This window comes from Solea senegalensis, linkage group LG16, assembly GCF_019176455.1.
Source record: "Solea senegalensis isolate Sse05_10M linkage group LG16, IFAPA_SoseM_1, whole genome shotgun sequence".
Classification (NCBI taxonomy): domain Eukaryota; kingdom Metazoa; phylum Chordata; class Actinopteri; order Pleuronectiformes; family Soleidae; genus Solea; species Solea senegalensis.
Genome location: NC_058036.1, coordinates 8,136,458 through 8,151,762, shown reverse-complemented (window position 1 = coordinate 8,151,762; position 15,305 = coordinate 8,136,458). Strand labels below are relative to the sequence as shown.

The 15,305-nt window shown below is 40.9% G+C and overlaps 2 protein-coding genes across 4 annotated transcripts; both read right to left on the bottom strand.

Annotated features, from left to right (window-relative positions):
• Positions 1–1,181: 1,181 nt before the first annotated feature.
• On the bottom strand, positions 1,182–2,747 carry LOC122783339 (fatty acid-binding protein, brain-like). The gene is made up of 4 exons (XM_044048075.1): positions 2,556–2,747; positions 2,220–2,392; positions 1,666–1,767; positions 1,182–1,381 (listed from the first exon to the last, which is right to left on the bottom strand). Exons 1-4 carry the CDS (start codon positions 2,626–2,628, stop codon positions 1,331–1,333), a joined length of 399 nt encoding a protein of 132 aa, XP_043904010.1. The 5' UTR covers positions 2,629–2,747; the 3' UTR covers positions 1,182–1,330.
• An 822-nt stretch (positions 2,748–3,569) lies between these two features.
• usp40 (ubiquitin specific peptidase 40) lies at positions 3,570–15,289 on the bottom strand. 3 transcript variants are annotated; one of them, XM_044047853.1, is made up of 31 exons: positions 14,571–15,289; positions 14,307–14,374; positions 13,481–13,594; positions 12,917–13,081; positions 12,563–12,709; positions 12,291–12,434; positions 11,968–12,096; positions 11,765–11,881; positions 11,562–11,669; positions 11,262–11,459; positions 10,822–10,960; positions 10,569–10,650; positions 10,222–10,393; positions 10,051–10,135; positions 9,896–9,966; positions 9,399–9,808; positions 9,164–9,320; positions 8,978–9,038; positions 8,184–8,237; positions 7,871–7,959; positions 7,617–7,703; positions 7,494–7,530; positions 7,297–7,361; positions 6,752–6,826; positions 6,509–6,667; positions 6,281–6,399; positions 6,104–6,169; positions 5,787–5,997; positions 5,403–5,495; positions 5,220–5,314; positions 3,570–5,080 (listed from the first exon to the last, which is right to left on the bottom strand). In XM_044047853.1, exons 1-31 carry the CDS (start codon positions 14,767–14,769, stop codon positions 4,972–4,974), a joined length of 3,825 nt encoding a protein of 1,274 aa, XP_043903788.1. In that variant the 5' UTR covers positions 14,770–15,289; the 3' UTR covers positions 3,570–4,971. The 3 variants fall into 3 exon arrangements, with proteins under 3 accessions (XP_043903788.1, XP_043903790.1, XP_043903789.1); XM_044047855.1 differs by having other exon boundaries at positions 10,051–10,129; XM_044047854.1 differs by having other exon boundaries at positions 10,822–10,957.
• Between the last annotated feature and the right edge of the window lie 16 nt (positions 15,290–15,305).

Here is a 15,305-nt window from a genome sequence, read left to right as displayed (position 1 = left end):
TATTGACTATAGTCTCAGCCAATTAGATTTTTCTCTTATATTAACAAAAATATTTCAAGTTCCTCTGAATGTATCACCCGTAATAAACTGCTGCTGCTGAAGAATCACAGAGGTGACATTATTAAAGCCATATTTACCTTTAAAAGTGTGTAATTATACCGTTTAAGTGTAAATATGTCGTTAAATACTTCAGTTTCTGCAGCACTTTTTACCTCAAACACGACTTCATTAACCCCCTGACAAGTGTTGTTTACTTTTAAACATTAGGTGTATGACAACAGAGCCAAAGAAGATAAAGTCTTTATCACGTTGTATTTCCCTAATGAGGCCAAAGAGGGGTTACTACAGGTCGGCTTACGCCGCTGACACAGATTCCACACAAAGAGGAAACTCCTGCCCTGCTGCTCTCCTGGGAAGAGCTAATTAATCTTCTTTCACAACAGTTTTCAGACCCTAAAGACTCATGAAAATGATTTAAAAGGTTGAAGTTTTTTTGGTGACAGATTTTGATTGAAATTAGTTCATTGATTTAGTTCCAGTCCAGTTAGCATAGTTTCTTTAGCCTGAAATGGGAAGAATGAGTGTTTGTTGTGACAGCGCTCAGAAAGCACACATTTTAACATGTGGAAAAGATGGAGAAAACATGATCTTTACAGTCGGCCAAAGGGTTTATTTTCAGATTCTATGTTCATACTCGTAAACGGTGAACAGTGGATTAACACGATCAGTCCACGTCCTCCTCCCTCTCGTCTCTCAGTCACAGTTGGCTCACACCATCGTATGATGCCTCTACGTCATAATGTCACCATATCTTGAACCAGATTATCCCCCCGAAACGAGTGACATCACCACCCCACTGAGCCACCCCCACCCACCCCACCACCACCTCACAGCCGTCTCTGACCATGTGGGGGTTACTACAGGACATTCACGCCCATGGGTTCAACGGTTACACTGGCCTAACTGCTGCTGCTGCTGCTGCTGAGTCGGCTCTGGCCTGCGCCGTCACCGTGCAGCTGTCACCTGGAACTGACTACATGACAGGGACTGCACTGTTCCCACCATTCAGTTCCACATGATTTTAAAAAGCCATGCAGAGGGGGAAAAAAAAACTCTATTTGCTGCAGCGATGTCGAGATAAAGTGTCTCTGTTGCTTCTTTTCAATAACGGAGCCGTTAAAGCGAATCATTCAGGCAGTTTATTGAAACAATGAGGCCCTTCACAGTCTTACACTTCTTAGAAAAAAGGTTCTTACAAAAGACTGAAATGCATATCAGAACATACACTAATTATTACAGAACACCTTGTCGATCGTCAGGCCGGTAAAGTTTAGGCTTTTTCATACGTGCGGACGGCCTGAACTCCCTCAAAGGTCAAAGTCTGTGACGAGGAGAAGAGATTAAGATAAGTAAATTACAGCAGCAAACAATCAATAATGACAAGTAGATTCTGGTTTTATATTGTGCTTTTCTAGTCTTGATGACACCTCTTATCACTTTATACTATAGGGGTTAAGAATTGCTGGCCTTATTTTTATATAATGCTAACAAATCCTGCAAATGAGGGTATCAAGTTATATCAGTTATTGCACCGCCATAAAGAAAACACTTCTTAAAAAAAGCCTCATAAAAAAAGACTTATCTGTGTCTGTATTCCAGACTCACCATCACCATCTTCCCGTCCTTGAGTTCTCTCACAAATTTAGTCTCTTTCCCGTCCCACTTCTGCACCTGCACAAACTTGTCTCCCTCCATGGTGAAGGTCGACTGCAAACACAAACATTTAAGTGCTTTTAATTCACTTATTCCAAAACAATGGATCGGGACCAAAGAGATTTGTTTTCTAGCGTTTTTTAAACACTTTCTAAGCACTTGTGAGGTTCTTTTTCACATACTCAAAATAACGACTGAGGTCTTTATTAAGACTCCATTTTTAAGTACTTTATCCAAAATTCAGGCACCTTTCAAACCTTGAAAGCAACACATCAAAATGCAAGCATTCAAGGATTTCAAGCGACCTACAGGCTTAGATACTGAAAATAATATCAGAAATGACTGTAAAAAATGAGTCAAAAACATTATTAATGCACAGATTTTGCTCTCTTGTTAATTGGGTCACAATAGTTTGTCATCTTTAAAAAAAAAAGGTGTGTTTTTGGAGGACACTGGTTTGAAGAATCACAGTAGGTCATGTCCAGAGTGACCCCGAGCTGTCTTACTTTGACGTGTCGGTCATCAGGCGTGGTCTCGTCGAACTCCTCTCCCAGTTTGGAGGAGATCTCAGTGTTTCTGAAGGTGCTCAGTGTCTTCACCACCACTTTGTCTCCGTCCTGGCCGATCACCACTGTAGGTTTGGTGACGTTGCCCACCTGTCTTGTGGTAAAACCAACACCTGTGCAAATAAAAAAAAAAATACACAAATACATAAATCTGCACTGATGCATCACAGCAAATTTTATAAATTTTTTGTTACTTAATTTACACAAATCTGCAGCTACTACTGTACTGTACTATACTGTACTATACTATAGTGCAGTGAATTGGGATGTTCTTACCCAGAGCCTTCATGTAGTCATCAAAGTTGTGACTGTCCACCAGTTTCCATGTAGCGCAGAATGCATCGACCATGTTTGCAGAAGACTCAGAGTCACAAGTGTCACGGATTCTTCTCTCGGTGAAGATAAATCCACGCGCAGCATGAGAAGCGTCTGTCTGTCTGCGGCCAAATTAATACTGGGACGGAGCGCGGTGACGTCACCCGCAGCGCGGAAGCTGATTGGTTCCCGCTGCGATCGCTGCTGTGAACTCTTGAAACGTACCATAAATGAGTGAGTCAAGAATTGATTATACATCATCACAGTTTGTACAGCGTTTTTTTTTTTGTATATAGCTCATTAACAGAGGTAGAGGAGTACTGAAATACTACACACACGTTTAGGTACCACTATTCTGGTCAACGTTTACTCAAATACAAGTAAAAGTACTGCTCTAAAAATGTAGTTAAATTAAAAAGTAGCTTTAAAATGTATTCAATGTAAAATACTTTTTTTAGGGCTGGGTTTTTTTCTTGTGCAAAAAGGACAATGGAACACACACCCCACATGAATTGTTTTTAATTAAAGACAAACCTTTACAAATGCAAGTGCTGACACAGTAAAATATGTAAACACAATGTATCAGTCAACATGGGTCAAAGGTCACAAATGTGTTAACTTTCTCACTCACAATGCCAATTCACCTGTCCTCATCATCATTCACCTGTCCTCACTCATTCACTGCCAAAGTCTCTGGTGTGTGCTTTTAATTATTCATTTATTTTTTATTACATAATTATATTTTTGTTTACCAGAGACAACAACTGCCAAGAATTCCTTGTCTGTCCACATACTTAGCAAATAAATCTGACTGTGATTATAGCTGCTCCTCCAAACTCACAAAGAAAAAAAATCACAAAGTGTGCATTATTTTGTTTTGTTGTGTTGTGAAATAGCTCAATTGAAACTCGCCCCCAGTCGAGCACCATGTTGTGTTTTCCACATACACATTAACTGAAAAAAAAGACTGACAGCTACTGCAGTAAACCTTTAATGGTGGTAAAATATCTTAATCAGTTTCAATCTGACACAAATACAAACATTTGTGCACTGTCATAATCACCTTCAATTTTGAAAATCGTTGGCACTGATTGCGGCCAGATCAACACATGAAGCAGCACGGGAAATCCTTTTAGAACAAAAAATAAATCACAGTAATACAATTATTTACTTTTTCAAAATGAGTTTTTACTTCCCTCAAGTCCACATATTGTGCATGCAAATGAATCCTTTAATGTTCCTCACTAAAGTCTCAGGGATCTTTACCTTTACATATGTCAAAAAAAAAAGGATCTCATCAAAGTCAGTTTTATAACAAAGTTTTTGCTCCCTACAGTTTTTCCTTTTAAGGTAAAATGACAACATGGTGTGGAAGTGAAGGCAGTCTGCTGTAGATGGACAGAGTTAAGTGGACAGAGTCCAATGAAGGACACTCGTGAAATGATCTCCAATTACAGAATACGAGTAAAAATGAATAAAGGCAGATAATACATACAGTCACCCGATAGATAATAGTGTGGTAAAAATACAAAGAACTTGAAAATTGCACACTGAGTCTCCGTCTAAATACTTTAACCATCCTTTACTGGAATTGATGAGGGCGACAGTTTAGGAGAAAACCAACATGACAGGGCAGCAGAGGTAGAGTGAGAGGTAGAGAGTGAGGTAGAGAGGACGGAGCAGCACTGAAGCATCTCCATGTTAAGGCCCATCTCTCCTCTGTTGTCAACCTATAAGAAGTGTGTCTATAAAGCCAACAATCACAATAAACGGTTCCGCGTCGACTATAGTGACAGTTCATTCTTTTCTGCAGTTAATTGTGCGCTTGACAACTCGTTAAAGAAAGATTTTGAAAAATCAAAAGCCACTGGCTGCCGTATACATTTCACCTGAACAGTTTTACCACAGCAGAGATATAGAAAGTCAAGTTAGCACAAGCGTAATACAGTATTTCCTCGCAGGTTTGTAATTGAAAAAAGGTAAACAAAGTTGAAAAGAGAAACAAAAAACACTCTAAGGTTGTGAATTAATGACTGATGCAGCAAAAGACTGTCATCCCGAATGTCACACTGTCTTTAAATCTCCCTTAGAAAAGATCTGAAATGTAATTAAATAAAGGGAAACGGTTGGAAATCAGAGAAGACAAACAAGGGTCATGTAATGAAAAGGAAACAGTGACGTTGCATGGAAACAATGCAAATTAAATGATCTTATTATAAAAACTAGACAATCAAAGTGACAAAAGTCAACTTCGTTCTCTGTCGTAATATAATAATGACAAAAAAAAGGAATTTAATATTTGTGTATTAGAATTAAAAGAGTGGATTGTCCTAATTGCAATGTGTTCATGTTGCAGTCTATAGGTAGTTGTGATTTGCTATCTGAATTCCCCAACATTGATGGACAGCGCCACCTCTGGCTTCCTAGATTTGGTCTGTCCGGTCTTCTTCTGCGACCCAGCATCATCAGATCCCGCAGTGTTCCCTCTAAACATAAGACAGAGACATGTTCGTCGTTTCACAGAGAATAAGTTTCACAAACAGTCTCGCAGAAGGCCTCTGTAGAACTTCAGGTGGAAACATCTGTGATGACAACAATCATAAACAAAAGTAAAAGATGTCTCACCCTTTCCTGCGCTGCTCGGCCTGCTCCCTGAGCCTCTGCTGACCCTGCTCATCCTCCAGCGTCACAAAGTCCCTGTTGTTGTCGATCAAAAGATTCTGGGGGGGAAAACAAAAAATCAATCAACAGTTGTTTTTTTTTTCCCACACAAAAGCAACACGGACTCTTTCAAACAATCATTCATACCTTGACACCAATGGTGTCACCGTCTTTGAGATGGAATGACGCTCCCAGAAGTGATTCTGTTCTCTTCTTTTTCTTTTTGGAGACCTGCTGGGTCTGAAGGTCAGAGACACAGGACGTGAATTATTTACTGATGACCACGAGATGACAAATAGTGAGAAGTGGAGTCACAGATTTCTGTAGAAAACAACCGAAAATCCACCGAAATCTAAGCGGTTCATTTGTAAAACTAAGTGAACATGTGTGCAAAACATAAAACACATTCACCTCGTTAAGATTTCATGTTCCCAAAAGTGGAACATACAGACAGACCGACAACTCAAGATTCTGACAATAAAAAAACGGAACAATCACAATATATTTATGTCTTATGACCTCCATTCATACCCAATTTGATATTTCTTTCCAAATGTGTTTGTCTGGCTGATACTTGGCCAACAGCAGAGCGTCGGGGGAAACGCCATAATGTGCAGCCAGACGTGTGCGCAGAGAGCGAGGCGACGAATCATGGGAGGCGTCCCAAACCAGTTCCTCTGGAGGGAAGTAACTCCTCTCCCCTGGTACTCCCATCTTCACATTCAGTAATAATTCCTTGGGCCTAAGAAAGAGAGGGAAATACAGAATCATTATAAAAAGTACGAGAAGAGGCTCAATCCTGAAATACTTCGCACCATTACAGAAATGTATTACATCCCAAACCTTACCCAAGATCTTCCTCTTTCAGCAGTGGTTGCACACACAGATCTGTTCCACTGGTGAGCTTCAATTTCCTGATCAGGTGAAAGAAAAGAGGAAATCTAAGCCAGGGAAAAAAAAACTTTCCGTATCTTTCACGATAAAAAAAAAAAAGTGATATAAAAGTGTAAAGAAAGAGGTCAGACCTGAGCGATAGTTGTTGTCCTCTGAGGATTCGTGCCAACCGCCCTCCCTCTAGCTGCCACACACGCATGAATGCATTGGTTGGCACACACACATTCTGAAGATCAGGCAGCGTCAAAACCTGATGCCGACATGGACAATAAAAGGGAAATAATCTTAAATAATGAGAGAGGAAAGAAACCGCCAACACCACGCCTTAATCAAGTCTCACACATGATCTTCATGTGTACCTGAGTCTTGAGCTCGTCCAGTGTGGCTTCGTCCGATATCTCCACCTGTCCTATGTTTCTCAGCTGGTGAGGTGAGTGATTATTCGCTTCATTTGTTTTCAAATGTGTGTCCGTGTTGTTGGGATCCAGATAAAGCCACAGGGATAAGTTAAGAAACCCCTGGCAAAAAGAAGACAATACAGGCGTAAGAGCAGTGTTGGGTATATGTGTCATCTCAAGCCAAATATCTCAACAGCTAATAACCTTTGGAGGAAGTTGTCCTTCTGTGACGACTAATGTTTCCCCACTGCTTATCTTCAGCTCCGACAGAGATGCATCCTGAAAATAAAAGAGGTTGTAATCACACAGACTATGGGTTTGTTTACCCTGCATTTAACAGGACACCGTCAGACATTTACTGCATTAAAAAGCCTTTTAGTAATTGTTGATCAACAAAACCATGTCCATGGTAACCAAGCACACATGACCTTCCTGCTAACACTACCTGATCAGTTTATCCTTCTGTCCCATCGTTTACAAGGAAGATAACTTAAATTAACTATTACTGAGAGAACAGCAGAAAGAAAAGGAGGCGTCAAAGAGGTTTTGGCCTCAGCGTTTCATCAACCATCTTCAGAATCAGAATAATCACACAATTTCTCAATTAATTGACAATACTATATGCACATTGATCTATGCAGAAAATAATCTTGAACTCCAGCGCACATTCAAGTTTGTAGGCACAGTTCAGTACTTTGTTGGCCTTCACTAGCAGTATTGTTTACATTTATTTAAAAAAAGCCACTCACCATATCCATGAGTGGCTCTCCAACATCCTCACACCAATTAAGCCTCCTCAAATGCCAAAAGGAACCTGTTTGCACATTAACCAAACAGATACAGCAGCAAGGCACCACAGTAAAATAATCAGTTATGGTCAATCACACGAGTAGCATTAATCATCACAGTAAAGCAACAAATATTAACTGTATTTGTTTAATTTTACCGTCAAGTCCAACAGCACCCAGCATTGCCTTAAGACACTGCAAACAACAGTAAGATTAAATAACATTTACACAAAAAACACGCAGGTAATGTCAATATGAAAGTATGACTTATTTTTCTTCACCTCTTGGACAGTACAGGTCTCCTCCACTATGATGTCCCTCTCCATGCCAGCAGAGGGTGCTGTGCCCACAGAGAAATGCAAAAAAAGCTGCAACACAAAAACAACTCCAAACATCAATGGATGATTTAAAGAGGCTCACAACTTCTCATCTTGGTAGAAAAGAGACGTAACTTTAACCCACAGGTTCTTTAACTTTCACCTGTGCAGCTGTAAACTCCAATGATTTATTGGAGATTTCAAATAAAACGCCACACCTGTGATGCCTTGGGGGCATTTCCCGGACAGAGAGTCAGTGTGGTCATGAGTCGCACCCCCGCTTCTCGAACACTCAGCTCCTCGCACACTGTCAGGGAAACCAGAGCAAGACAAGCGCACTTCAGTGAATGTTTGCTACGACTTCAAAGACACACGATGAGAAGAAAAATTACAAGTAGGGATAGTACCTTAAAAAAAAAAAACTTAACACGGGGGCACAGTAAAGGCACGTGTATATTAATATTTTGTGAAAATGAGGGGGATTTCCAACTGTTACTAATCTGCACCCCCAGGAAACAAATGACAGAGTACCTGGAGGAAGGAGTTTCCCTGAGCAGTCCACCTGTCGCAGACACAACTGTGCACCTGGTCAGTGAGACAGGAATAACAGATGAATGAAGATAAAAAAAACAGAGAGACTCAATTTCTGTTTAATATATTGTTTAAAAAAACGTAGATCACATCAGCAGTCTTATCCTAGATCACATAAACAACGTCTACTTTCGACTGGAATCAAACAGAATCGTGCTGTTTCAGTTGGCTGAGCAGACAGATCTGTGAGCTGGGGGGGGGGATTAAGGTGAATTTTGTAGTTCACGACATTATTTGAAGGTTGAAATCCTACATTGTGTTACTTTAATAAATATATATTTCACAGTAAGTCACCCTGATGCCTCACTTCACATGGTTCCCATTCCGTATCACTACATAATGCAAGTTTAGGAGCCATTTTATGCACACCCAAAAAAACAGCAAATATCTCTGGTTTGAGCTATATTGCTTGCCGTAACCCCAGACCCCTGCACCATAGTGTACCATAGAATGTGTGTGTGTGTATAAATCCAAGATTTGACCATAATTAAACGTTATCCAGAACAGCTCCTAAAGCTTTCTTAATCCGTACATATGTACATGAATTGGATTAATTAGTTTAACAATCACGTAACAAGTACATGATGTCAAATTGCTTTGGGGCATATTCATGTGCTGATAAACTATGCAAACAAATTCCGCACCCTGACTTATAACGGAAGAGGGGATGATCAGGGAATCCCTTGCAGACATGTGCAAATACGTGCAGTTATGTGTAACACAGAGCGTCTTGCCTGAGGCCTTCTCCTGTAGCTGCAGCTCCTCTATGGCTCTTTGTTTCACCTCGCACAGCAGCTGTGGCAGAAACATTAAACACGACTGAAGGATTTCCAGAGAGAACAATGTGATGCTTGGCAGAAAGGAAGATGATGAAGAGGTAGCATGACAGAGCAAACACAGAGGCAGAAAATAATACCAACCATATTTCCTGTGGCTGGAACCTTAACTTTCTTCCTTTTCTCCTCATCAACATCACCACCTCCTTCTCCTTCTCCAGGAGACTGAAACTCCACCTGAAGCCAGCGGCAGTCAGATGGTGTAGTGACGGTAACAACGTCTCCATTGAGAGTAAACACACTGAACAACATTCAGAAGACAGGTGTAAAACACACACACTAACAAAACAGCGCACAGACACATTGTGGAGGATTTTACCTGCTGTCGAACGACTGTGGCTCCAACACCAACAACGCATCGCCATCTTTCAGTGACAGCTCTTTTAGCGTACGCTGCATGTCACCGGGGGGGAAAACCCTCCATCCGCTTGCCCCTCCTCCCTCTCCTGCTCCCTGCTCTCCTCTCCTTCCTATCTCATGCTTCTGGCACAGCAGACTCTCCTTTGGCTCCCCCAGTGCCTCCTTCACCTCCCCGAGTGTCGCACCACCAGCAAAACCTCTCGCCTCCCTCTTGAGTCCTGGTCCCGCATTTTCAAACGGACCTTTGCTCTCCTCACACTCCACCCCGTTCCCCACCTCCTGCTTCTCATCTTCACCCAAAAACGGACGGACAACAGTCAGCAACACTGGCTCCCACTCAGCCCCAGTGAGGATCGATGCACCGCACACCTGTGGAGATTAAAATCAGCATAAAAGTGAATTGGTCTGGATCTTGACATCTGAGCAAGTCTGTGACGGACTTGTGTTTTACTTCACCTCTCTGCCGTTCCACACAAACAAGTCAGAGTTTGTGTGGATGCCTGCGCTGTACAGGGAGACGGTGTCATCTGAAAAGAGAAACACAACCAGAAAAATATTTTTTACGACATCTTTTCACAGTTCTCCAGCAGTACTCTAGCTAGATGTCTCACCTGTAAGAGTGTTGTAGAGGTGTAGACCTGCTGGAAGACTCTTGGCCACAGTCAAAGCCATATCCCCTTCCCAGAGCTCCTGCATCTGAGTACATGTTAACAGTGTTTTTATTTCCTGTTCTTCTTTCAGGGTCTAAAAATGAAATTTGGTGATTTGGGGAAAGATGTTACCTGGTAAATCGCTAATCGCAGGTCTCCTACAGTCTTTCTGCGGTCAAAGCTGAGGGTGGTGTTCACACTGTGCTCTTTGTTGGCTGCTTGTAGAGCTCCATTTTCGAGTATGTAACATGGTGCCAGATGCAGACGCAGCTCCACTGTGTTATTGGAGGCTTCAAACTTCTCACTATAAAATAAACAATGCTGATTCATATCCGTCTTTGGGGACCCATTTTTTTGTAGTATTGCATTTCTTTGAGTTGCTTTGCCTCATATACTCTCATTTTAAATGCCACCGAGTAGTTAAACTAAAGTGTAACGTGATCATAGTTTAATATGTGAACATGTGTGTTTTCATGTACCGCATCTCTTGCAGTTTGATGTTCTCTTCCTGAGCCATCTGCACAAGGCGAGAGGGGACTTTATATTGTGGATTGTTGAAGGCTGAAAATTTAAAATAGAAGCAATACATAATGAGCGCATTGTGCAAATTGTATGTCCTTATAGTTAATCTTAAATTACTAATGAGTGATCATAATTAATGGTCCCTTTTTTCCAACTGAGCTGGATGAATATTTTCTTTTCTTCACAAATTACAATCATGGGGTCCATTACCTTCACTGGGCCTTTGCAGCTGTGTTTTTCTGTAGAACAGCATGTATGCACTCTCTTTGCCCTGGAACTGCTTCTCTATATCAGACTGCCTGATGGAGGTCACAGCGGAGTCATTCAGGTCAAACCAGTGGCTACCCTGCTGATGGACAGAAGAAGATGAACCTTCAGAAAAAGGCATTTAGGTGTTTGCAAGACAATTATAAACAATTATATCAAAAGCTTTTACGCTGGATGAATATCATTTAAAAGAGTGCCATAAGATATACCTTTCCAGTTCTTTTTAATGCAAAAAAATTATATTTATGAGCTATGTGCCCTTCTCCATGAAGTCAATTTTTATAGTTTTCTCAAAGTATGTATACAGCATTTAAACCCGTTCTACAATTAAAAGAAAACACAAAGACATCTGACCTTCTACAATGTGTGACCTGCTCTAATACCTCTGGTTCTAGTTCCGGCTCCTGGTCTAGTTGTTGCTGTTTCTCAGTTGTTGAGCCGGAGGATATTGAAGGATCTGAGTGAGTGGTCTGCTTTGCCGGGACAGCAGGGTCAGTCACTGGACTTGGCAGGTTTGCTTTCAGTGCTACTTTTGTACCATTCGACACCAACATGAACACATCATTGTGGGACTGCAGGAACTACATCAGAAGAGGGAACACAGAAATATGAAAATGTGGAACAGACTTGTGTATGCCCCAAATAACACCAATGATCATATGAAAAAAAGAGAAAAAAAATACCTTTCCTATGGGACCGTAGCGTTTTCTGAACTTTTTGCTCCAGGATGAACCGATCTTATCCATGAGTTTCTGGCCCAGCTGGTCCATCGGGACACTCTTTGACGGCTCCTAGCAGAGCAGAATGAACAACAACCAATTCACTGAATTTTCTCGTACCGTTGACTTTATTCAAATAAATAAATTATAAGTTATTGTCACTGTACCTGGACAATTATAGCACTAATGACAGACAAGGGGTCGTCTTCTTGCAGTGTTGGCTCACACACATCTTTGGCCTCTTCCTTCACTTTCCTCTGAGTTTTAGGTTTGCAGTCCGCCTCCTAAGAACAACACACAATGATGATGCACATTCTAATGCCAAGACAATCAACAAAAACAATTGCTGATATTAATTTTATTTTCTCACCGGTGGCTCCCATTGACCAAGCTGGTCAATGTCCCTGATATAAACATGGTAATGGCCACCATAACAGCCACCCTTATGAATGATCACAGAGAACAGGTCATAGGAGTATTCAGAGTCCTCTCCATCAACCTGTTAGAGATAAACAAATGAGGGTTCATTTTTCAAGACATCTTAGTACGACAAAGAAGACAAAACAAGTTCTATATACGTAGTTCTTCCAAGGCCAAACACATCATATAAAAATAAAAATAAACAGAGAGACAATGCAGAGTTAAATGTACCTACTCTAAACAAACATTAGGTAAGAACATTAATAACTATACCTGCTCACAAAAAGGTCTTAGGTTGATGGTGAAGGGGAAGCTGTAGCGTCCCGTCTCTTTGTATCGCTCACATTTGGCAAAGTCGAAGCTAAACCTCAGCAAAGACATTGTCATGAATGGAGGGAGCTTCTTCAGCTTAGCAGACTGAATAACAGCGAAATTAGTAAAGAAGAGAAAAAGTAAATTAGAAAACATTATAGTATTTATTGTCTTATTTGTTGAAAACTGACACAAAAAGGCACAATGGACACAGTTTAAAAGTTCTTACTGACCTTGGCAGCAGTGACCAGCCTGTCACACTGTGCACAGCGGTACAAATTATTGCCCTCAAACAACTCCTCCTCCACAAACATGTTCCACAAAGCCTCCTCCAGGCTACATATGCCACATACACACACCGTCAGGTCCAGAAAGTCCTCCTAAAGAAGACACAAATACATATTTTCATTTTAAATTGAAATCTTGGAATTTAGTGATGATTTTATGGTCCTGTTCTTAGTTGCATTGTTGTTGTTTTTTCACATCTGTTGACAAATCTTAATTGGCCAAAGACAAAAAGACTATCAATGATTTTTAATGGACAAAACATGGCATGATAAAGAGCAACGCCCTGCACGTAGGCACACCTGTCTCTGGCTGACATTCCCACACTCCTTGCAGACAATGCTGTTGACAATGATCCCATGGTAGAGCTGGTGAATAAATGTACTACCAGTGGTTCCCACAAGAGAGTGCTCCAAAGCACTGAACAGAATCCTGTTCAGCTCCTGCACATCATGCTGATTTGTCCCCTGAAAGAAGAGGACAACAGCAATAAAAAAGGGGTACATTCTGTATGCCAATTACACATTACTGAAATAAAGTTAAAAAAAAATTAAAAATACAACAACAGCCTTTACTAGTATTGCTATTTTCATTTTCCATTTACTACAATGTTATGCTTTCCATTATGATTTAGAGCTCTAGTTCAAATTAAATCACAGCACTTAGCATGCTGACATGGAAGTGTAATAGGACTCTTTTAATGCTGTGTCTGTTTCTGTCTCCATCACCTGAAAATCATCCAAAAGCATCAGAATGTCAGCATGTACATGCTGGTCGGACTGAGTTAAATAAATCATGAGATTGATTGTATTGTAACCCAAGCCTCTCTCACTTTTTCCACATCGACTCTAATAATGGGAACTGACCTCACTGCTGTTCCAGCCAAAGCTATCAGTGAGGTCGGCAGTGGAGGCACTCTGCTGGTCCACCAGCAACATACTGGCAAATAATCTCTGGAGCTCCAGTGGTATCACTCTGACCTGAGGAAAACAATGAGAACGCCTTATTCAATTCAGATTTTACTGCAGATGCATTGTCCAACTCCAAGACAACACAGTAAATAAAATATTCCAACAACACAAAGAAGTTCACAATAACATATATTCTATATAAATTAGAATAACTATACTCTTAAAATGAAGTTTGTGTACCAATGTTTACGAACAGAATCTGATATAATTAGACAGAGATTTAGACATGCAAATAAATTTACATTCATGATTCCTTAAAACAGTCTGAAGGGTATTAAATCACGCCGACACAAACAATTCACTGGTACTGCAAACATCAAGGTTTATTCAGTCAGAAGACCATCATTACACCCCACCTACATATTTTGGTTTAGTTGCATGTTGCAGGTGGACATCCCCAACCTCACCCTTCCCTTAGAAGTGTTAAATTACAATCATTCTATTTATATATTACACACTGGAAATTTATAATACATAAATCCTCACATACAGTTTGCAATATCCTTTTTGTCAGTGATAATGTGTCCACAATATTTTACTCTATCACACAGATTAAGATAATCCCCTACATATTGTGCTTAGACACACATGCATATTATACGTGCGGTTTCACAGTTATTCAATAACAACAACTTTCTCCAAGGGCAATACACAAAAGTGCAGTCTACACTTGCAGCTATGTGATAACGTTTTTGGCATCATCATCATCAGCCTTTCTTACCTTGGCACCTGGTTTCTCTTTGTCTTCCAGGCATCCTAACTCCTCTGGCCCCAAAGTGAACAACTGTTCTGCAAAAAACAAAATAAACAGCCTTTGTTACAAAACTTTACAGATTGAATTTAGTTTGGTTTAGTTCAGTTGGATTCAAATTACAATGCCATAGCACTACTAGGCAACAGCTACTTATCCTGTGGTCCATTTAAAACAAAGTAAACAATACAATAATAATCCACAAAAGCAAAGGGAAAGGTGAGGTCGAGTCACCTCTGAACTCTGGGGTGAACAGCAGGGTCTGGAGCAGGGAATTCAGATAGCACGTCCCTCCCTGGTTCTTGATGCCGCACAGATTGCTTCTTCCCCGGGCAGGAGGAGGCTCTCCTCCTCCTTTAACGACTCTCCCTTTGGTAGAGGTGGAAGAGAAGCCTTCGTCTTCCTCATCCTCCTCGAAAAGATTGCCAAACATGCCGTGTGAGGATCTTCTTGACTTCTTTACTAAGTTTGTATTAACGCTGGAGCCTCGCCACAGTAAACCGCGTGTTAGCACTCGGACGTGTCCTCTTGCTATCTCATCTTGGTCTTACCGAGTTCTCTGTTGACAATGGTCGGACTGACTCTGAAATAACAAGACTTCACGGGGCTGAACATAGCGGTTATTAATGGATATGTAACGGTTATGTTGGTAGACGAGCGGAGCAGGCTAATAAAGGCTAATAGAGGGCAAATGAAACGCAGGGGGGGCACAGACGAGCAGCTTGACAGCTAAGCGAAAACGTGAAAAATCAGGATGTCGGTAACAGGCTCTTTCTCTACGACTGTAAAGGAAATGTCACCTCGTGCAGAAACTCTGAAGACATTTTTTAAGAAAGGACTCAAAACTGCTTTTGACACCAGCTCTTTCTTCCTCTGTTGACTGAAAAACAAAACAAACGAAACGTAAATAGAAATAGCGTCGGTGAACAGTAGGCAGCCATGTTTTCCCTACTTAGGGTTGCAGTGATG